At 40.4% G+C, this 22,684-nt stretch overlaps 2 protein-coding genes across 2 annotated transcripts in view; one reads left to right on the forward strand and one right to left on the reverse strand.

Moving 5' to 3' along the window:
* Positions 1-22,684, reverse strand: part of LOC146713181 (uncharacterized) — a 229,722-nt gene that overhangs the window by 99,424 nt on the left and 107,614 nt on the right. The window lies entirely within an intron of this gene.
* Positions 7,113-22,202, forward strand: LOC146713190 (uncharacterized). The gene is made up of 2 exons (XM_085452438.1): positions 7,113-7,315; positions 19,959-22,202. The coding sequence occupies exons 1-2, from the start codon at positions 7,249-7,251 to the stop codon at positions 20,300-20,302; spliced, it is 411 nt and encodes a 136-aa protein (XP_085308564.1). The 5' UTR covers positions 7,113-7,248; the 3' UTR covers positions 20,303-22,202.

The raw sequence follows: 22,684 nt of genomic DNA on the forward strand, positions 1-22,684 counted from the left end.
TTTAGGTCAGAAAACACTGGGTTCAGCAACAAGATCCTGACCCACACTGTCTAGCGCAGAAATGCAATGTTTCTGAATATTCCAAGTTTAAATGGAAACAAAACAGTCCGTAGAGGGATTGTCGCCGGAGGGAAGCATAGTATCTGTCAGCAGTGAAATACAAACTGGCTCAGTGTTAACTGGCTCAAGCAAAACACTAGGTGTATACTCCGCTGGATGGAGATGATGCTATCATGACAATCAGGAGCAAAATCTCTGAGAAATGTTTTCAGAGTATATTTGAGTCTATGAAATGAAGAACTGGGGCACAAAGAGGGGGTCCACCTCAATACTGGTAAGGTGTTCCTAATAAAGTGGCCGCCTGTGCACACTAGCATAGTTAAATCAAAAACTTGAACAAATATATGTGGTTATGTTTGTATATATCGTGGCATTCAGTGTCAGTGAAAACATGTGTGACTGGGCTCTTAATTTAAAGAGCTGAGCACGCCTGATACTGTGTGACGTCACAGCAGGATGGATGAGGTTACTGCCTGGATGTAACACCACCTGTGCGAACAAACCTGTAAAAAGTATTTCACAAATACATGTTGTGAAGTTTATATCTGTTAGTGTGACCTTTCCTCTGTATCAGATACAAAACAGCTTCTGCACAAAGTGCAGACATTGAGTCTATGTTACTGACATTTAAAGAGGCTGTTGTTGCACTTAGGTGCCAGTAGATGGCAGCACCACAGCACAGTTTAATCTTGGTACAGTCACACAGCAATAAGCTGCTGTTCACCTGAGACTCAATTATCCTGTTAAATCAGCTTCACGTTTAAAAGCAGATTTCTGTCAAATGATCACGACCTTCCACTGAAGGAACTTTACTTTGAAGAGGCGTCTGTGATGTTTTACTGTCAGTTATTTTAAGGAGATAATTTCAGCGGTATGCTTATAAAAAATCTAACATGTTGTACATAAACACAGCTTATTAGTTGAGTTTAATTTCACAAATCAATCAATAAATATAATTACTCTGTATCCTGTTTTCTTCTTTTGCTCTTTGTTCTTTACCAACTCACATTTTCTATCAGATGTTCTTGTGAAACCAACAGAATTACAAGGGAAGAAAAAGAAGCAGAGACACCGGATCGCTGCTGCGGTGATAGCAGCAGGTTCCACACCACCTGCTGGTTGTCCGCCTCAGTGAGGTGACTCTTGCTTCTTTTAAATCTCCAAAGAGCCACAAAACCAATTTATGAGTGTCACATACTCATAAATTAAATGTAATATTCTTCAGGATCACAGAAACGTCTCCATCCTTCATCTCCGGGTCCCTCAGCTTCACTCGGCCATAAAAAGATGGATGTTGATAGTTTTCATAGGAGCGTTTGTTCCTGTAGAACGGGGGTGGCCAACTCCAGGCCTCGAGAGCCGGTGTCCTGCAGGTTTTAGATGGGTCCTTGATCCAGCAGTTGATTCAAATGGCTAAATGACCTCCTCAACATGTCTTGAAGTTTTCCAGAGGCCTGATAATGAACTAATCATTTGATTCAGGTGTGCTGACACAGGGTTAGATCTAAAACCTGCAGGGCACCGGCTCTCGAGGCCTGGAGTTGGCCACCCCTGCTGTAGAAGTAGACGTAGCCGTCTGTGTTCAGGTCAGCTCTGCTCCACTTCAGCACTGAGATTATTTCATCTGTGGAAATCTGACACTGGAGAGTGACGTCATCTCCAAACTTCACCTGAACATCCTGCTGAAGAGCTGAAGCAAAAACAAAGAAGTGATATTTTTGACATTTAACACACCTCAGTGACCTGAACTCACAGGAAAATTTAACATAAATCACGTAGTCTCAGGTGATAAAACACCAGAAACATTTTTAGACAATTGCTCCTACTCATGCTGCGCGACGTCATGCCAGCGCATACTGGGGACGGCACAGGCACAGGTCGGTTTTCTATCGCTCATTTGCTGGGAGTAAGGGCGCCCTCCGTTTGCGAGGTGCGCCTGCTGCTTGCCCAGCCCTATTCTCAAGCATCTGTTGGAAAGTCCCAAGAAATTAGTCTGGTCAAGCAAGAATTAGTCTTTCTAATTAACACTGAGCTGATAAGTTGCCAAAAAAAAAATACTGCCTACTGGAATATAATGAACTAAAGTTAAAGACAGCATCTTTCCTTATATATTTTGTATTGTGTGTGTAATTTAATTAAATAACATGTATAAATGGCCCATAATGTTTTAGAAATGTGTAAATAAAAACAGCAAAATTTTATGTTTGTCTGAAATATTTATTTTCTGTAGATGTACAACTATTGTTATCTGAAATTTGCTGACGTACCATGGGTGGCAGCCCCAATCAGAGTTTGGAGGAACAGACACATTTATTTAAGGTTTAGAGTTCACTCATTTATAGAAATCCTCAATCTACAATCACTGGACCAGATTCTACATATACCATGCACACACACACATTACAACACATGTGATGATAACATTTCAGCTTTTTACCAAATCTTAACATGCTCACCTATCAGACCTTCATTTTTTGGGGTCGTGCATTCAGTGAAGTTAAAGACAACACTGCCTAAATCCAAATTCACATCGCATCGCCTGCAGTGTGAACGTAGCATAAGATTCATGTGTGAAAGTGTTCCTGCTGCTTTAAGTCTTGGCTCACATCAACTTTATCTGCTTTGAAGAAAACTCAAGTGTGTCTGGGTTCACCACAACTCATGTTTACCATCAGACATCTTAGTGAAACCCACAGAAGCACACGAGAAGATCAAGTGAGACCAAAGCCACCTTCGGCAGATATAACACCACATTTTGTGGTGGTTTAATAGCCCTCCACCACAGGGAGCTTTAACACAATCAGATGTGTCTGTGATGCATTTATTGTCAGTTTTCTTTTAAAGACAGTTTCATCAGTATGCAGAAACTCCAACACACTGTACATGAAGACCGTTTATTAATGGAGTTTCCCTCATATCACCAAATCTTGATATGCATCTATTAAAATAAGAGTTAGAATAGATTATAACAAAGTCAAAGTCTCTTTGCAAAGTTGTATCCTGTGGTTTTTTCCCCTTCAAGCAAACTTGTTAAACATTTTATAAAACGGGGTTAAATTTTCACATCATGTTTTATAATGAACAATGATCCATCGTGTAGATACAGAAAAAGCTGAGTGCAGCTGTACCTGAAATTTATTTTGTCCATTAAATGAGTTGCAATCAAATCAGCTCTGCTGTCAACAGACAAACTTCACAGTAACTAAGATTCATGTGTGAAATTGTTCCTGCTGTCTGTGGCTCACAGGAACTTTATCTGCTTTGAAGAAAACTGAAGTGTTTTGGGTTCATCACAACAACTCAGGTTGTCCATCAGACATCTTTGTGAAACAAACAGAAGATCAAGTGGGACCAAAGTTTATTGAAACTGCAGAGAAACCAGATCACTGCTGTGGAGACGACAGCACTTAGAAACAAAATACAGATAACAGTAAAATTACTGAACACATGGAAACACGACACAATCAATAACCAGCTTCATCAGAGCTTATTGGAAATTATCCAGTTTAATGTCTCATTGTACTCTGAAATGAAAGCACAGTACAAATAAGCAATTGGAGTTAAAAAAGAAATCAGAATCAATTTAAAGACAAATGTATTCTCAACTTCTCAAAGTAGCCACCTTTGGCAGATATAACAGCAGAACACAGTCATGGCGTTCTTTCTACAATGTTTGACACTTGTAGGTTGCTTTGCTTTCACTCTTCGGTCCAGTTCATCCCAAACCAGCTTGATGGGGTTTAAGTCTGGAGACCATGCTGGCCACTCCATATTTTCAAGCTTACCAGAGGGTACTGCATGGCGCTGCAGAATGCTGTGTAACCATTCTTTCGCCTACTCGATGGCGTACACAGATCCTGCGTGATGAACCGAAGATTTCAGATTATAATTCATCAGACTACAAGACCTACATCTAAGTGTTATGATGGTCTGTCTCTCCTCCATTGTTAATTACTTTTTCTCACCATTTTCTGTAGCAACAAGGACAATACTGTTCCCCTGATGCTCACGAGGCCATGGTACACCAATGTTCCAGCACTGCTTTTATGCAGACAGAGGGGGCTGTGGGTAATCCAGAAACATTGGACCACCTGTAAGAATTTATTATAATTATTGAGGTTAATTGAAATGATTCATCTTAAAGTAAAAGTACAAGGAAGCAACCGAAATGGCAAAATAAACACGGAGAAAAAGACAGACATACACACATTTTATTAGTCATTTAAGCTTTATTTATATTAAGATTAAGAGTAAGATTATTATATTTTCTTTTCAGATACTAAAAATAAACATCAGTGTCAGTCTCCCTTCATTCTGTCAAGCTGACAAACAAAGAGTTAAAGTCAAGTCCTCAAACTCTCCTATCCTGTTTGATAGGAGAGTGACCCCAAACACACTTCCAGTGTGTATAGTACCAAATCATAACAACAATTGCATCAGTGGGCTTTATAAGGCTATAATAAGGTAAAGACTACCATAATATCACCATGGTAACTTGATGTGAACATAACCTATTCTGGAGCCGATTAGAAATCGGCAGGTATGAAATCACCACCTTGTGCTATCCTCGCCCACTTATCAACCAGTCAACATCCACTTCTAGCACCACGCAGTCAGGATTGTGGAGGACTGCATGGGGACACGTCTCACATAAGTGACCCCACCCAACCTTGGATGGAGACATTTGCTCACACAGAAAGATGTAAGGCAAAAGAAGTGAGTATTATTAGGGTGACAGCTGCACATTAGAGCTCTGAAACTTTAAACACTTTGTCCCACAGCCTGACAAAGGAGACGTGGAAATCTCTGCAGTTTGTCCCAAAAGGAAATTAAATCGATCGATTAAAAAGCTGTTTCTTGATCTTTCATCTGGATGACAACCTGCCCTACAGCACAAGTTACCATGGCGACTCACCCCAGTAAGAAGGGAACCACCTTCGTTGTACAGAAAACCCAGACCTGCATGTACACCCTCAGTCCTACAGAGCAAATCATGTCTTCTCCTCCATCATCAGTTATCAGGAGAGCAGACAGTCAAAGTACAAGAAGTCAAACAAACACAGAGATTCTACTTACAGAGCAGACACAGCACAGATGTTTCCTTCATTGTCCTTCTCACTCATTTCAGCTTTTTTTCATTTCTGTCACTGACACCAAGTAAAGCCGCCCTCTTCCTCTGAGCACCTTTCTGTTGGTACAAAAACAGTATATATATATTTAACAGGTTTTTATTTGAATTAAAACCTAGGAGAAGTGAAAAAGTTGATATTTTCCAACAGAAAGTTCTTACTTTCTGGGACAGTGACTCGAACTTACAAGTAGAGTACAGATCAACATAGTCAGTCATGTACGGCATGTGCAGAACAACTCAGTTTACTTGGTGAGTTGCATGTCTGCAGAACGCAAATATGTGAAGATTTACAATAAACCAAGCTGTGGATGATATCTTTGCTGAAGGAAAATACAGAAAACAGCATTGCAATGTGAATGAGCCAGTTTCTGACGAGGAGGATGATAGAGAGCATCAACACAGACACATCTGATGAGGAGGTCACAGGTGCTGAAGCTGCTTCTGCTGAAATATACAAATCCAAAAGTGCAGCACCTCCTGGCTCACATGGCAGCGCATTAACCTGGGCTCACCAGGTTTGCTGTGACAAGAATAAGTGTCTTTTTATGCCATTGACAAGAACGACATCATTGCTGTGACAAATCTTGAAAGAAAAGAAGTTGATGGCGACATTTGGAATGACACTGATAAAGAATACGTGGATTCCCATCTTCTTGTATCTGTAGTGTACAGATCCGAATACAAGACCACTGATAGTCTCTGGGATTCGTTAATTGGATTAAAGCATTCTGCAGTTTACACTCAGGATTAAACAAAATACTACATAACAAATATCTATAAAATACCTGGAATATTCTCAAACATTTCCAACATCCCCACATTGAAAACAATAACCAACAATAATCCTATAAAGATAAATGAAATTCCCACACTTTCTACTCATACCTTAACTCCTCCTCCTCCTCTAAGAAACCAATAAACTGTTTGTGGGCCCCGGGGCATCATTTTCCCCGATATTTCACAATATCGGAACCAGGAAGCAGCAGGTGAGCAACAGTATCATTTATAATTGCTAACATGAAAATTATACAACTTAGACGAGTTTGTAGAATTTTGATATAGATCTCTCTGTGCTTTTTTATTGTAGACCAACACCGTAGTGATGAGGCGCAGATACCAAAGAAGACAAGTACGACTAGAACTTACACACACCGACCATGACCACCACGTATACACTCAGCTGAAAACCTGTGAATAAAGGTTTTCCTATAAACCTGTAAATAAAGGTTTCAACAGTCCTCCAATTACTGTCTGTTTACGTCACTGCCCAATAAGCCTGCAGAATATATTAAAGATGTAAAAAGAGTCCGCCCGTTCCAAACTCTTAGCTCTGATCTTCAGAGGTGACAGCGTAGTCCATTTCCATGGAAAATGCTCCTTCTGGTAATACATGGCCAGCAATCCAGGCCAATCTGATATATAAATCATGGCAGCTTGTGATGCAAAAAACAGCTATTCCTCATATCTACAGATTTACACAGGTGAGCCTGTGATTGGCATCCTTGAGAAAAATCAGGGAAAACATCTAGTCCTGGAACATCTGGAAATGCCATTCCACATATTGAATGGAATAGTACGTTGTTCGTGATAGGGAAACATAGTACTGGCAAGTGTGATTACTGTGGGGTGGAGGAAACTGTAGAACATGTCATGTTGCAGTGTCAGAGGTATCAGGTTGAGAGGAGACATTTGATTCAAAATCTTAGTAACCTAAAAATCAAACTGGATCTGGTTGAGTTGTTGCGGCAGGACTCGGGAAGTAAAAGTTATCAGGCCTTATTTCAGTTTTTAAGAGAGGGGAACCTGTTTGGCAGGATTTGAGAATTTTTTTTTTTTTTGGGCGTCGTTCCACCATACTCCAGTTGGTGGCGGTAATGCACCTTTCACTTGTTTGCCAACCGCCAATATAACTGTAAGAAAGAAAGAAAGAAAGCAGGAGGCGGCAAAACAAGGAAGTGCTTGTGCTTCAGAAGTGCCGGTCAACAGCGGTATCGAGCCTGCTTTCTCTACACATTTATAACACTTATCTTCAGCTTCACAGAAGATACCAGTACGAGATGAAGGGTTCCGGAAAGCTGTACTTTTTCCTCGGTGTTCTCCATGTCTGCTACGCCTCGTCTGCAGGTGAGATTTCAGCCTTGAAGGCTAGCCTAGCCTAGCCGACACTACACTCTTGAATCTATGAATCAGAAATCAATTGGCTCTTGACGTTGGTTCTTTATTTTATAAAACGGGAGTCTGCGATCCGGGTCCGGAACCACCAGATGTCCCATAAGGACCCGGACCTACAGCCGTAACAAGAAACCAGAGTGTGGCAGCTTTTCTTGTTTTACAGTATTAGCAGTGGCTTGACAAACGCAAAGCAAATTATTCTGTGCAAAAAGGAAAACGGACAATAATAATAGAGCACTTATGGGCTCCTCCCGAGAGTGACTGCAGTTAGTTCAAGTCCAGTCTTTGACTGTTTGCAGATTGTTGCCTCCTTTCAGGCGAGATGAGCCCTCTTGATCAATTTATTTAGTATCATTTTAGTATTTGGTGTCACTGTATCACTTTTACCCAGATACTAACATGTTTAGTAAAGCTGAGGACAATGAAACGTGTTACAGCAGTGAAAAATGTTTTGGAAATTTGAGGGTTTGTTTCTTTTGTTGATTTCATTTGTAAGAGTCTTCACAGTCCATCCAATATTAAGGATTACTTGTGTTGTAAAATACAAATTGTAACCGCAGTTGAGCATTTGAGTCTGTGAACCACAAAGTTACAGATTCATCAGAGAGAAGTCGCTCGCTCTTAGCACACCGCTGATATAAAGACAACTCAGCTCATTTCTGCTCCGTTTCAGTAAAATCCGAGTGTTTAGAGGCATAAATCCGTATTATGCCTCTAAACACTCAGTGAGAGGACTGAGTTGAGCCAAAGCAATAGCAGCTTTAAAATGCTTGTGCAAAGAACCATTACTCTATCTGGTAATGTTCCTCCCTCCTTTTAGGGATAAGGAGCAAGACAATTTTTGGAGGGGGGGCTAAGTTTATACAATTTGCAATAAGTTGTGTGCCACAGGCTTTCAAATTCATATTTATGTGACTAGTTTAAATATTCTCCTCCTGAAACTCTTACAAACGCCATAAAACCAGCTGAAACAATACAACAGTCAGTCAAACTGACGCTGAGTACATCCAGCAGCTTTTTAATCTCAGACAAGGCTGTGTGCTGCTGTAGATGTTAGTGAATCTGGCCCCAAATCTTCCTTTAAGAATTCAAGTGAGAATCAAATGCCTGACATCACACTACAATCTGACGCCACAGCTTTTGGCCATCACAGGAAAAGGAAACACGAGTTCTGTCCATCGTCTGTGACTCTGAAATCTGAACCATGAGACAAACAAGAGCATCTCTACCTCTCAGCTCGGACTCTCTCTCTTCTCTCTGATGATGATGATTCGTCCATGACGGACGTCCTCAGTTCTTCCTGCAGATCCACCACCGTCTACACAACAAAGCACATACAGATGACGTCAGTGCAGCAGGCACAGTCCTACTGATACTGCTGCTGTTTTAATTATAACACAAAAATCAGTCACATTATTCAATCTGGCCTAATCAAAGTTCAGCACGCTGTTCAGGTGTGAGTCCTCTTATTGGAGCACACCGGCTGATGTTTGAGTGAAAGGGAATTATCCTTTCTTTAGTTTAATATTAGAAAATGTTTGTTACCTCAGTAGTAGCATCACACACCATCTTATACTTACTGGTTATCTATTAGTCAGTAAAAATGTTTGCTGTATGTTAAGATTAAGACTAGGATTATTATATTTTCTTTTTTATACATTAAAAAAACTTCAATGTCAGTCGGCCTTCATCCTGTCAAGCTGACAAATAACCCAGAGTTGAGTCGATTTTTTCCTCTGAACTCAGTAGTCCTGCAGGCCTGAAGCAGGATTTGCTCTAACCTCAGAGTTAACTACAAAAGGTCATTCACTGCTTACCAGCATATATTCAAATCATTTGTCGTTTGATAACTTCAAACAGCTACAACAGCGGTTTCCTAAAGGCATTCTTTAAGGCTTTGTAAAGTAAGACCCTAAAATAGTATCATCAACACGGTAACTTGTGCTGTGAACTGTTCTAGAATCAGTTACGTTCTAGATTATAGATCAACAGGGATTGAAATCATCGCCTCCTGACCAATCAGTTCTCCAAAAGTTAGCGCCACTATTCCTGGAAGATCCCTTGGACCACTTTGTAGACCACTGGGTATAAACCTCTGACATCTCCGCGTTTTCTTCATAGTTCAATTTTACCTTTTTATTTTTTTTAATTTTCTCTTTTTGATGGCTGCAAACAAACGTCCTCCTGCCCCGAAACAATCTACCTTACAAAACTCATATACCGTATTTTTCAGACTTTAAGGTGCATTTGAAAACCTTTCATTTTCTCAAAAATCGACAGTGCACCTTATAATCCGGTGCGTCTTATGTATGAATTCTCGTTGTGCTTACTGATGTCGAATCAATTTTATGGTAAGCTAAGAAGCCGCACTGCTTGATGTATTGTCGGAGCATTACGGTTACTGTAGTCAGAAGCGTCGTAGAGTAATACGTACTGCGCGTCAACATAATATTACCGTATTGTGTGTGCATAATGGACCCTAAACTGGGGCTTGTTGAGAGAAATGTGTACGAAGTAGATTTCAAACTCAAAGCTATCAGTCACGCAGCAACATGGGAACAGAGCAGCTGCAAAATCGGTCTTTGTTATTATGCTCTATGACTTCTTAGTTTACATTTGACTGCACAATTACGATCTTTTTGTTAGGCACAAAAGAACATTGTTATATTTTATTCATGGAGTATTATTTAATAAATCTTGATAATTTATTTTGGAGTATTTTTTTTAATGTACATCTACGTTGTATGTTAATAAAAGTGCCTGTGTGACATCTGGGACATGCTTTATATCATGTGTCAGCATCCAGCTAAAGAATATCAAGATATGAATTTTAGGCCATATCGCCCAGCCCTACGTACGCATAATGTTACAGGTTGTTTTGATATCAGCTAATAATAAATATAATTTGTAAGGATCTGACTGTTATAAAAATAATGACCCTAGCTAGTTTATATCAAAATTTCAATTCAGATAAATTCACACATCTGGGAGGAGTTATGAACAGATATACATGCGTTACAGTCGTTACAGTTTATTATTCCTTTATAAATCTGCCCCTCAGCTGCTTGGTCACACTGATTGGTGTACTGGCAGCTAATAGTTTAACCACTTGGTGCGCGCTCAGTGCTGGTGTTTAGTTCTAAGTTGATGGCTGATGGTTGAAGCTTACTGTCCTAAACCCTGAGGAAGGAGACGTGGAAATCTTTGTTGTTTGCTCCAGATCAAAGTGATTAATGTGACTGATTGAACAGACATTCTTGGTGTGTGTTTGGTGTTTCCAGCACTGTGTAAGAGACAACAACAACAGCAGGTTGGAATCACAGAGAATAATACATATACCTTTTCTAAATCACCAAATTAGGGTTTGAGAGAAAGTTTAAATATAAAAGCATAGATGTTAGATATGAGGTCATCAAGTACACTCTAGGTGTCCTGTTTTAGAATCATACATTAATTCATTTAGAATAACAAGAATAATGCAAACTGTTGTTAAAAGCCAGGGATCAGGGAAACATAAAGACTATTAAAAAACACCCTCCTACTAACCCTGTCGAGGCCAAGGAATCTTCTGGGAATGGTGACACCATTTTCTGGAGAACTGATTGTTCAATAGGTAGTGATCTCATACCTGTTCATCTCTTATCTGGATCTTAACCCTCTGGGATTCAGGGTATAATTGGCCGTTTTTGACTACTTTTGAGTTTACCTCTATATTTCACCTTTAGAAACTGTTAATCTTGCCTTGTTTGGTATCGGGGGTTTTCAGCACAACCTCAAATATCTGAAATTTGAGTTATTTTTTCATTTTGGTATACTATATTAGCACAATTGATCTGAATTCAGACAAAACATTCAAAATCAGAGTAGAAAAAAGTTATTTTTTACTGTAAAACCCACAAACATGTTTAATGAATCATTTTCATAACTTGAAATGGAAATTGTACATTTCTAAAAATTATGCACACGTTTTACAAACAACAAAGTTATATGGTACTATTTACCTTAAAATGCAGCCAAGGCCTCAGGCGTTTTTTAATATAACAATTTAAATCTATTTACAGAACAATCAGGTGTGCTGCATCAAATAAGAAGGCACACAAATCATTTGTGCCAGTCCAAAAAAGTAGTTTGTGTGCCTAAACCCTGCAGGTCTGACAGCAGGTGTATCAGTCCTGTTTTCCATGTGGAGACAGTGTTTACACTGAAATTTACCTTTGGTGGCTTTTATGGAGCAAATGTGACATTCAGCAGTATAACTGCCACACAATACAAAACAATAACTACACAACACACTAACTATAGCCTCCAAACACGCTAAACGTCACTAATGTCTCACATATGAAAACTCGCTCTCTCTCTCTTTCTTTTGCTCGCCCGCTTTCCGTCACGGGTGTCACTCCTAAAAACTTCCCCTCCTCTCTAAACAACCAAATGTCACATGTTGCTTTATCATTTTTTGATTGACTGACATGGTAAACTAACACCAATAGGGAAGGGGTGTTTTTTTTTTTTTTTTTTTTTCTTTCTTTTTCACTTGCAAGCCGAGAGTGTTTGCTAGCGCTGTCCATAGAAAATGCCATTTTTACCGTTCTTCCCGAAGTAAACACCACTGTTTTGTTCAGAAAAAAACATTGTGTGTATTTTTTATCATAACTCCGGTTTTACGTGGCCCATCGACACAGTTAAAAAACTGGTATATAGTTTGAAGTCCGCACTTTCGACCCAAGTTGAAATGGAGACTCTGAGCTGCTGCATCTTGTAGCCGTGTAGTCTTAAATTGGTCATGTGATTTTGACCCGTTGACCCCAAAGGTTTAACCTGTCCTACCACACAAGTTACCATGGCGATTTAAGGAGAGAACCACTGTCATAGTTAAAGATGGGTGACCAGCATCTAAACTAGGGCTGCAAGATATTAGGAAAACCTGCGATATGCGATAACTGTGATCAATATTGTGATAACGATATGACTTGCGATTAAAAAATAAAAAAATAAAAAAAAACAAAACAAAAAAAACTCCCAGAATACATAATTTCAGTTTTACTGCAACAGTTTTATTTAAAGAAAGCTGCTGTATTAGCAGTGTAACAACAAAGTGCACTTTAACATTGAAACACTGTTCCCAAAATCTTTTTTCCTGAGGCTTGAATTCTGAAAGACATCCTTCCCGGTCTCTATAATTAGTTTTAGATAAACATAACTTAAATTATATTGTGAGAGTCTGGAAAATACACAGTCTCTAGACACCATGTTTTCAGTTCAAAGTCTTCGGTGAGGAAGTGCACTGTGAAGCTCATATATGGTTCCTTTGTACGACTTGACCATAGGTCTGTAGTGCTTGCGTAGTTTTCAGCTTGGCTCAGTTCAAACATGACAGTCTTGCGGCATGTTTCGTACATTTGTGGAATGGCGACATGGGAAAAGTAGTTTGGTGAGGGGATGCGGTATCTCCGGTCCACTTTATGTATCAGACTGGTGAAGCCCTCTCTACTAACTGTATTTATAGGCATCATGTCTTAAGCCAGAAAATGTGTAATGGCCTCTGTTATTGCTTTGTAGAGCTTTGACGTTTTCTCATAGAGTTCCACTTGAAAAACTCTGATACAGAGACGGCTGTTGGACTGCTGTGCTCTTTGTCTTAACATTAGGGTTAGCCAAACAAAGGTTGCTATCTTTCTGGAACTCTTCAAACAGTTCTCTGTGGTTGTATTGAAGATGATGGATGATCTGATATTGTCATGTTGGTGTTGTTCCCTCATCATCACAGATAATGTTGTTCCAGGTTCAACATTGCAAGTGACGAATCACCTTCTCCTGATGTCATCCGCGACCTCGAAAAAAACAAACGCCTCACTTGCGAGAAGAGAAACCGCCTCTGTAAGGACAATATGTATAATGCTTACCGTTTATTAAAGAAAAGTATCCTGAAATGCAAAGAATTCAAGTTCCTGGATCGACGGACAGAAGCGGTTTCTCTTCTTGCAAGTGAAGTAGATTTTTTTTAAGGCGGTATTTTTCAAAGGCAGAAAAAGGGGACGTCACAACAATGTGACTGGTCACTTGCAATGTTGAACCTGGAACAACATTTATTATGATGATGTGGGAACAACACCAACACGAGGATATCAGATCGTCCGAAGAGGATGGTGGAGATTAGTTGTGTTTCCTCAGGTGGTTGCCACGAGTGTTCGGCAAGTTTTGCAGAGTACCTGTGTTTGGAGAACGTCGTCTTTATCAAATCCAATGTACCTCCAAATAAGCGAGGTACATTTTTTTCTTCTTTTTTTTTTTTTTTTTACCCAAGAGTTCATAGTCGGTAGCGTTCTCGTCATGCATCTCGCTCTCAGCCATTACAACTCTGACTCTTTGCTGCAGCGTTGTTCGCTCCCCACCTGCTTAGGAGGCGGGCCTCTAATCCATTTGATTGATTATGGCTGTGAAGGGCTCTATCTATTTATATCTATCTCTATTCGACTGGTCAAATCTGTAAAGGGGTTTCTTTGATTGGTAAATTCTTTAAAGCACGTGTGTAAACATTTTAAAGTACCCAATTATTGCAGTTTTTGCCATCTTTTGCGATGGGCCCATCGCACAGGCTGATATCGCGGTGCCAATAAATTTTCGATTTATTGCGCAGGCCTGATCTACACCTGTCCTACTAAGAAAATCATATCTTCTCCTCCATCAGTTATCAGGAGAGCAAACAGTCAAAGTACAAACTTTCTCACACAGAGATTCTACTTACAGAGCAGACACCGCACAGATGTTTCCTTCATCGTCCTTCTCACTCATTTGAGCTTTTTTTCACTCTCACACCAAGTAAAGCCCGTCCTCTTCCTCGGAGCACAAGCCGTTCTGTTGGTACAAAAACAGTGTTGGTAAGGTAAACTATATAAAATATATATCACACAGCAATACTTTTTAATTTCCTTAAAACACTGAATTAAACACTTAATGACAAAAAAGGTTCTTATTTTTTAAAAGAATGTTATTGGTTTGACAACAGTGACTATGGCTTATTTAAAGAAAATCATCCGACACGTCTACTAATCTTCCCTAGTAAACATTGTTATTTGACAATCGGTGACATTTTTTGTTAACACTAGTGGCTGAAAAAAGTGGAAAGAAGCAGTGACACGGACATGTTAGTGTTTGCCAACGTCAGTTTGTCATACCTCTTAAACATTACCTGGTCGCTTTTATTAGAATTTGAAACGAGAGAAAAGTTTCTGCCCAATTTTTGTTTCATACTCTCATATTATCCATTCTAATAAAACAAAACACTTTCTTCAGTGTGAATTAATAGGTTACAAACCTGGATTCTGGCTTTGGAAAGCCGTAATTTGGGCTGGGTCTTCTAATTATAGACCATAATGTTTTTAATACTATCGTTTCTATTTATTACAAGCAGGTACAAGCACCTGCCGATATAGCAAGAAAACAACACCTGATCTTTCATTGCTGTTTTTCCTCTGGGTTATCAAGACCTGTTTACTTAAACATCGAGATTCAAACTATAGTTAAATCAATTTTCTTATTGTAATGGAAAGATAACACTGCAAGTCACATAAATTTAGATTTAACTTCATGTCTGAAGTTAAAATCTAAATAAATAAATTAACAGAACTTGGTCTTGTCTTTTGTCCCCCAAACCCCATGTAGGACATCTGAAACAAACATGTGATCAGTAAAGAAACAAAATAAAAAAAAAAAAACTAAAAAAAAACACATACACAAAACGCCCACTGGGCACAAAAAGGTGTGCCCAAGTGAACAGACCGCTGTGTTAAGTTGTTGCACTCTCAGTTTGTTTGTTGGTCTAATTGCACCATCCTTGGATATTTATTACACTGATCTTTCGATCCTCTGAATCCCACCACAAGATGGGGAATATCTCTCTCTTATTCGGCCTGATTGTCGGTGTCTTACTTCCCTTATTTACAGGTGAGATCCGTTAAAGCAGCTTTTGGCTTTTGCGAGCTTATCCGTCAACTGCATCTGAGATTGTGTCTGTTACAGTTTTCTTGGTCTAAATTTTGATTAAACCGCCTTTACTGTAACCCAGCAACGATGGGGGGCACAATCCAGTGCACTCCTATAATCGCTAGCAGCTCATACTGGTGTGTTAGTATTAGCATCAAGTGTCTGGCAACTGCAGCCAGCAGCTAGCTCCGACTACAGCCAGCTAGCACTGAACAAAGCGGAGACCAAAACGGACATTAACACGAAGGAATCGCGGTCCGTATAGATAGTAGCTGCAGCTAATTAGCGGTTAACCGTCTAGAGACTGGGCTCAATACATTCACTAGCCGCAATGGGAGATCGAGACGAGTGTTAATACCGAGCAGTGATGGCCTAACAGGTGCTGTTCCTTGGCGGAGCCAGGGGGTTAGCCCCGGCTAACCGAAGCCAGCGAGTTAGCACAGGCTAGAGCTAATTGGAGCTACATGGATGTAGCTGCTCTCAGGGCCATCACTGTTTGGTCTTACTAGTCATCCGCTGCTACATTTTTCGTAGTCCAAGATCGAGACGAGTATTAATATCACTCGCTGTAATCGGAGACGGACGCTGGTATTTAAACCAGGCAAAACGGCCCCTACAGCAGCTGCTGGTTAGCTTAGGCTCCAATTAGCTGTAGCCGGTGTTAAACCGCTGCCTAAATTCACCGTAATCTTAGACCGACACTTTAAACGCATCAAAACAGCGCAATGACGAACCCGACAGCAGCTAGATCCAGGTAGCTACAGCTAACTAGCACTTAACCGTCTCACTACCTTGACTCACAGATGCATCGGAGATGATCCATACAGGTACTGCTAGTGTCCATTTAGACATTGGCCACAATGGATTCTTCCAGAAAGTTAAACGAGAAAGTAATCGCTAGCAGCTCATACTGGTGTGTTAGCATTAGTATCAGGTGTCTGACAATATGACCGAGCCCTCGCGTAACACGGCGGCAGCAGCTAGCTCCGGCTACAGCTAACTAGCACTGAACAAAGCGGAGCCCAACAAGGATAATAACACGAAGCAATCGCGGTCGTATAAATGATAGCTACAGCTAATTAGCAGTTAACCGTCTAGAGACTGGGCTCAATACATTCACTAGCCGCAATGGGAGATCGAGACGAGTGTTAATACCGAGCAGTGATGGCCTAACAGGTGCTGTTCCTTGACGGAGACAGGGGGTTAGCCCCGGCTAACCAAAGCCAGCGAGTTAGCACGGGCTAGAGCTAATTGGAGCTACATGGATGTTGCTGCTGTCAGGGCCATCACTGTTTGGTCTTACTAGTCATCCGCTGCTACATTTTTCGTAATCGGAGACGGACGCTGGTATTTAAACCAGGCAAAAACGGCCCCTACAGCAGCTGCTGGTTAGCTTAGGCTCCAATTAGCTGTAGCCGGTGCTAAACCGCTGGCTAAATTCACCGTAATCTTAGACCGACCATACATAGTATGTTATTCTTTTCATCTTATTATGTTCCATTGGTTTTCCTAATTTCAACAGTCTTTCTGAGAGTGTCTGCATCAGAAAAAGTCCAAGCTGTTATATTGCAGAAAGGCTGCCTCCTATCAGGCGACATGAGTATTACCACAGCATTATATCACTCGTGAAAATGAGCAACATCATGTAAATATTAATTGTAACTGCAGTTTCCATTTTGTGCCATACGCTGCTGATATATTTTGAGTTTTTTTTTTTTTTTTAAAACAGTTAAAACTGTAAACTCACAACTGAACTCTGAACATCACACTGCTGGAATAAAAAAAATCTATATTGACTGATCCAGTGTAAGCTCAGGTTTCACGCATGTGTTTCTCTCTGAAAACATGTCAGTTCAGATCAGTGAATAAAGCAAAAACCAATATGCTTTGGATATCAGGAAATAGTCTAACACACTAACACAGACTAATTAAAAACTGCTTTTCTTCAGACATGTGATTTTATTCGTTACAGATTAGGCAGAAAGAAGTTTGTGCAAAGCTTACATGAATGAATTGAGCAGAGCTTTCAGTTGTGCTTTACATCATCAGAGTTACTGAGGGAGATGAATTTGTTTGTCTTGACTCAGTGTGAGGACTCTGCAGCGGCAGCTCTGAGTCATATAAGTAAATTACAGGTTAGACACTTGATCTTGTTAGCTTGAAAAAAAGCTGAACGCTGGTGTAGATGTTACTCAACCCAACGTCTTCTTTAAAAATTCAAATCTTATTTTTCACACGTTATTCTCGTTGTTTGCTGTCGCAGTTTAAACACGGTGGTCGTTCAGTCTCCGAGCAACGCTCTTCCTTAGCAATCCTCCCAAACACTACCTTGAGTACAAAATTGCGTTTTTATTTAAAAACCAACAACAGAAACAGCCGTTAGGAAAAGGGACGCGCCCTTTCCGTGTTGCTAACACGGCCTGCTAGCTGTGGGGTAGGATTAGCTCAGCAACATGAGGGTTTATGCTCCATTAAACTAAAGTAACACACAACAGGCTGGCACAGGAAGACTAAAACATGACTTTCAACGTGTTTATCAGCTCCGTGATCAAAATTACACCCACAAAAAAGCCTGTTTGTACTGTGAATAAGTTTTAACACGCCAGTGTTCTGTTCTGAAACACGGAAAATACAGTTGGCAAAAGACTAATATATTCTTTTAGAGGCCGTCCCTCCACACAGATTACAACTATGTAACTAGAGCACTAAAGAGGGAACACTTTTAATCCAAGGCCACACCTTATTTCAAATACTTTAGGCATTAAAACTCTACAAGTCGATTAAATGTTACTGAGGATCAGGACAAAGAACGAGCACAAACAGCCGCCATCTTACGTCTTTGACTGTAGATTCAAATTTAAAACCAGGCCTGAAACACAAGCTTCTTTTTACTGTGTGTATGTCTCTGTATAATAACTATATAAAGACATATAATTTGTCGTTGAATCTATAAAAATGTGTGTTGGCTTTAAAAACTTGAGCATTTTCTCTGTGACTAGTCAGAGGTCATCAAATATTTGTAAGCTGAGTAAGCGCTGTAGGTGCGGGTTATTCAGGCTCCGCCTATATTTCTAATACAAAGAGAAACGAAACCGATGCCGTCTGCGTTTCACCATCGCTCGGACCAGCTGGTTAAGATTTCTAGAAATAACACGTTTGTTCGGACTGTTTGAACGAAAAAGGACAAAATGAAAGATGAATCCCTGTGTCTGCCTCGGGTTTAGCTGCTCGGTACTTTATTATTTATTCTTTAACTCGTGTTTTCAGCACAGATCGGTCCGTAAACGCCACTGCCAAAACACTGTCATAATAACACCGAGCTTCTAATACATGTATGTCATATGTTAATAAAAGAATAAATCTTACACTTGCAGCAAGCACACGGTAGTCTGTCCATCTGAGCCTGCATTGCGTCGAGGCGCAAACAGCACGCAGTCGCTCGGTCTAGTCCCGCAGGCGCCTGCGAGGCTCAGTAAACTCTGTAACAAGAGGGTGGAGAGAATGACGTGTCCAGAGAGGGGGGAAAACCTGCGTGACTTGTCTGTTTCGAGAGCTTTGAGCAACACTTGACTTTTTCATATCTGTGCATCTTACGCTTTATTTCACATTTACAGATCTGAGTATTCACACGCGCATGTCCGCGTTCACAGCAAAATCTACAATCAGCTCTTCCAATAAATGGTTAATTAATATTGTGCTGAACACAGTGCAAAAGATTCAATAAGCCACATCAGTGTCTACTGTTTACTGTCATAGCCGAGTGACTAACAAAGGTAAACAGAAGTTTCGACAGGTTGTGTGTGAGACTTTAGCAGCAGCAGAAAGCAGGCACACTGAGGGCCCTCGCGCTCACGTTTCACGTAGGCTATATGTGATAGAATTTAGAAATCACATCAGTGCACATTACTAGTCTATATCATGATGTCTGGTGTTTTTATGTTTGTTGGTTTGTTTCATTTTGCCAGCTGGTTATTAGATGCTGCACCGGCCAGGCCCGCCCCTCTCTGTGCAGCAAGCAGCAGGCACGCAAACCGAGGGCGCCCTTACTCCCCACAAATGGAGAATAGAAAACCGATCGGTGCCTGTGCAATCACAAAAATGCGCTGGCGTGGTGCTGCCCTGGGCAACGGCCCATGTCGCCCATATCAAAAATCGCCACTGGTGGTCAATGTGACCTCATTAGTATGAGGTCCAGAGGGCCTGGTGTATGAACAGCAGGCTCATTTAATTATTTAATCACTCACTTGAACTGATTTCAATGTGCTGGATGTGATGACGATGATCATTTCTGATGGTGAAACTGAAAAATTAAAATTTTCGGGCATGTTCTTGTCTACACAAGCCCAGCAAGTGGCTCACAAAAGTGACAGTTAAGTTTTTTGTTTATGTTATTTAAGATTTTGTTATTAATGAAATGTTTCATACTCTGTTCAGGAGCTTTTATTCCCTGTGCTCCGTTCTTGTTCTGACAGTTTTTTAACAGATCTGATGCTCAGATTTAATTCGGCCACTGTAAACCAGGATCCCAGAGAGACTCTTCACTCTGATTGGCTGGTGTAACAGTTGTACTTTGACCTATAAGCTCTCTGCGCTGTGTTGTTTCCTCTTTCAGACCAGAAAATCATCGCAGCTGATTCTGGACACAACGTCAGTCTGACATGTCGAGCTCCAAACAACAACATCTTCATTGTAGAGTGGAGCAGAGATGACCTGGAAGATAAACATGTAGCTGTGTTTAAAGACAAGGAGCTCAAAGAAGATGATCAGCATCCATTATTTAAGAACCGGGTGGATCTGCAGGACAGACAGATGAAGGATGGAGACGTGTCTGTGATTCTGAAGAATGTGACGATTAATGACACTGGAACATACAAGTGCTGTATTGTGAGAGAAACAGTCTCATGTGACCCTATCTGCACCATCGACTTGAGTGTTGTTGATCCTCCAGGTGAGTGAGTAGAGTTGAGTGTGTGTGTGATCAGAGGTGAAGCTGCTTCCTGGTTGTTGATGTTTGTTTCTAAAGATGTTGTTGATGAGACTTTGTAGAAAGCAGCTGGTCTGAGTGATGTGATCAGAGTGCAGTAGATAATGTCTGACAGCAGTTTGAAGAGGAAATGGATTCTGTTCTGTTCTTCACTCATCACCTACCTGACAGCTGACACCTCACACCTGTTTCTCACCTGCAGCTCAGCCAGGAGGAGACACAGAGGATGGAGGGAAGGAGGATGGAGGGAAGGAGGCTGGATCTGTTGGAATGAAAGTTGCTGTTGGGGCTATTGTTGCTGCTGTTGTTGTTGTTGTTGGTGGTTTTCTGATTTACAGAAAAGTTAAACCAAACAAACTGGGTTCATACCAGCCTCCAGTTAAAATTCAGCATGTTTGAAATGTTTCGGTTTTTCCAGCTGATCTGAGTCTCCCAGAGAACAGTTGAGGATATCCTGAAATTAATTTTCATGTCCTCGCTTTTCTACTCTGAGCAGTCAAAGCGCTTTATACAACAAATTCATTTACACGAGCACTTCTTCCAGTCTCTTAAGTGCTCAATCTAACATTCATACACATTCACACTCCAATGGATGCATCGGAGAGCAACATGGGGTTAGTATCTTGCCCAAGGATATTTGGCATGCAGACTGGAGCAGCCTGGGATCGAACCACCGACCTTCTGGTTAGCGGCCGCCTGATCTACAGCCCGCCTTCCTGTATGGAAATTCAAGTGTGCCAGGACTCACAGGTGATTGGCTGGCCAGGGACCTATGCCCGCCCAACTGCATGCAGATCGGAGCCATTGGCTGCTGCGGGATCCTCGAATGCAGCGGACCAATGACGCGGCTGCCTGCGTTTACCTAGGAATACAAAAGGCTGAGGATTCTTCGCTCGTGGGGGACTCTTTGATTTGAGCAGACTGTGCAGGCTGTCCCTCCTGCCTCTGGCCTCGGTTTTTGAGAGAGTGTTCTTGTGTTATTTTTTTCCAATCATGTAAGACAAACGAGCTGAACTGTAACACCAGCAAGTGCCAAAAGACAATTTTCACAGATTTCTTCAAATTGTTTTCTTTGGTGCAAAAAACAGACTGTGTGGATTTTTCCATATTACTAACATGCCAATTTGTTTGTTGTGATTTATTATCAGCCAGACTCATATTTTCTTTAAATGACAAATTTATTTAAGACGGAGTGATTTATCCAAGTCTGGGATGGTACGTGTTAACAGCCGCTCATAGATCCTACCTGCCGGATCTTCTTTTCATTGATATTGCTATTATGACTGATGAAGCCGAGCTGGTGAGTTTCTGTTTTAACTAAGTAACATGTTAAAGCTATAAATATGACTATTACTAAACTGTACTGTCATTAATAGTGTTGCTTTGTTAATGTTGTGTGGTTGTTTTATTTTGTGTCTTTCAGTTGATTACCTGGCTTCTGTAAAGGCACGGTTACTGTACTGGTGTTAGTTTATGCTTGTGCAATAAAACTTATAAAAGGCAGCAATCAGAGTACGACACAGTTTCATCAGTTAAAACACACCCTTACGGTGGGAGTTTACTAATTTAAAGGTAGTTAGCTTAGTAAAAACCGTACACAGACAAACAGTCCAGCAAACATTTTCACATTTTATTTTTACATTTCCAATAATTAATGATTATTTATTTTAAAGTTGTATAAAAATGATCCAAATTAGAAGTTTTGTCTTTAACTCCTCAACGTCTGACCAACAATCATGCTGAGCTTTGTATTTATCTGTAAAGGAACTTTTCCCAAACAAAGAGTTTGTGCTTCAAATATTTCTACTGTAAATAAAGTTCCTGTTGATATGATTGTTGTTGTAAATAAATCTGAAGCTGGAATCAAAGTAATCCATGTTTTTTTTTTTCTTGCAGATTTCAGACAGTTTTACAAAAAATATTTTACCAATAAAGATAAATATTAAGAATAAATCCCATAAACTGTCAAAGTTTATAAACACAACAGCTGTTATAAATGTTGTAAAACACATTTATGTTTTAATTTGTTAGGCTGGTCGTTTATGACTACAGAGAGAAAGAACAAAGGATTTAACTGATGTGATATAAATCATGCTCTGATGTGCAGACATGGAAACACAGAAAACCTCATTCACATGTTTCACACATCACACTGATTTTGATGTTTTCTTTCCACTAATGTGACAAAAACGTCCTTCATGCATCTCCAGCTGGTTTCTTGACCACGACGATGAGTTCACTGTACTCAGGTCGCCTCCACAGTCTCCACATCTCAAACAAATGTGTTGGAACGAGATATTCACATCATGTTCATGTTGTGCTCTAATTGGCTCTCAGGTCAGCTGTTACACCAT

This window comes from Copadichromis virginalis, linkage group LG3 (assembly GCF_057382275.1).
Source record: "Copadichromis virginalis isolate Kocher_CV1m ecotype Utaka linkage group LG3, C_Virginalis_male_GT1.1, whole genome shotgun sequence".
Classification (NCBI taxonomy): Eukaryota; Metazoa; Chordata; class Actinopteri; order Cichliformes; family Cichlidae; genus Copadichromis; species Copadichromis virginalis.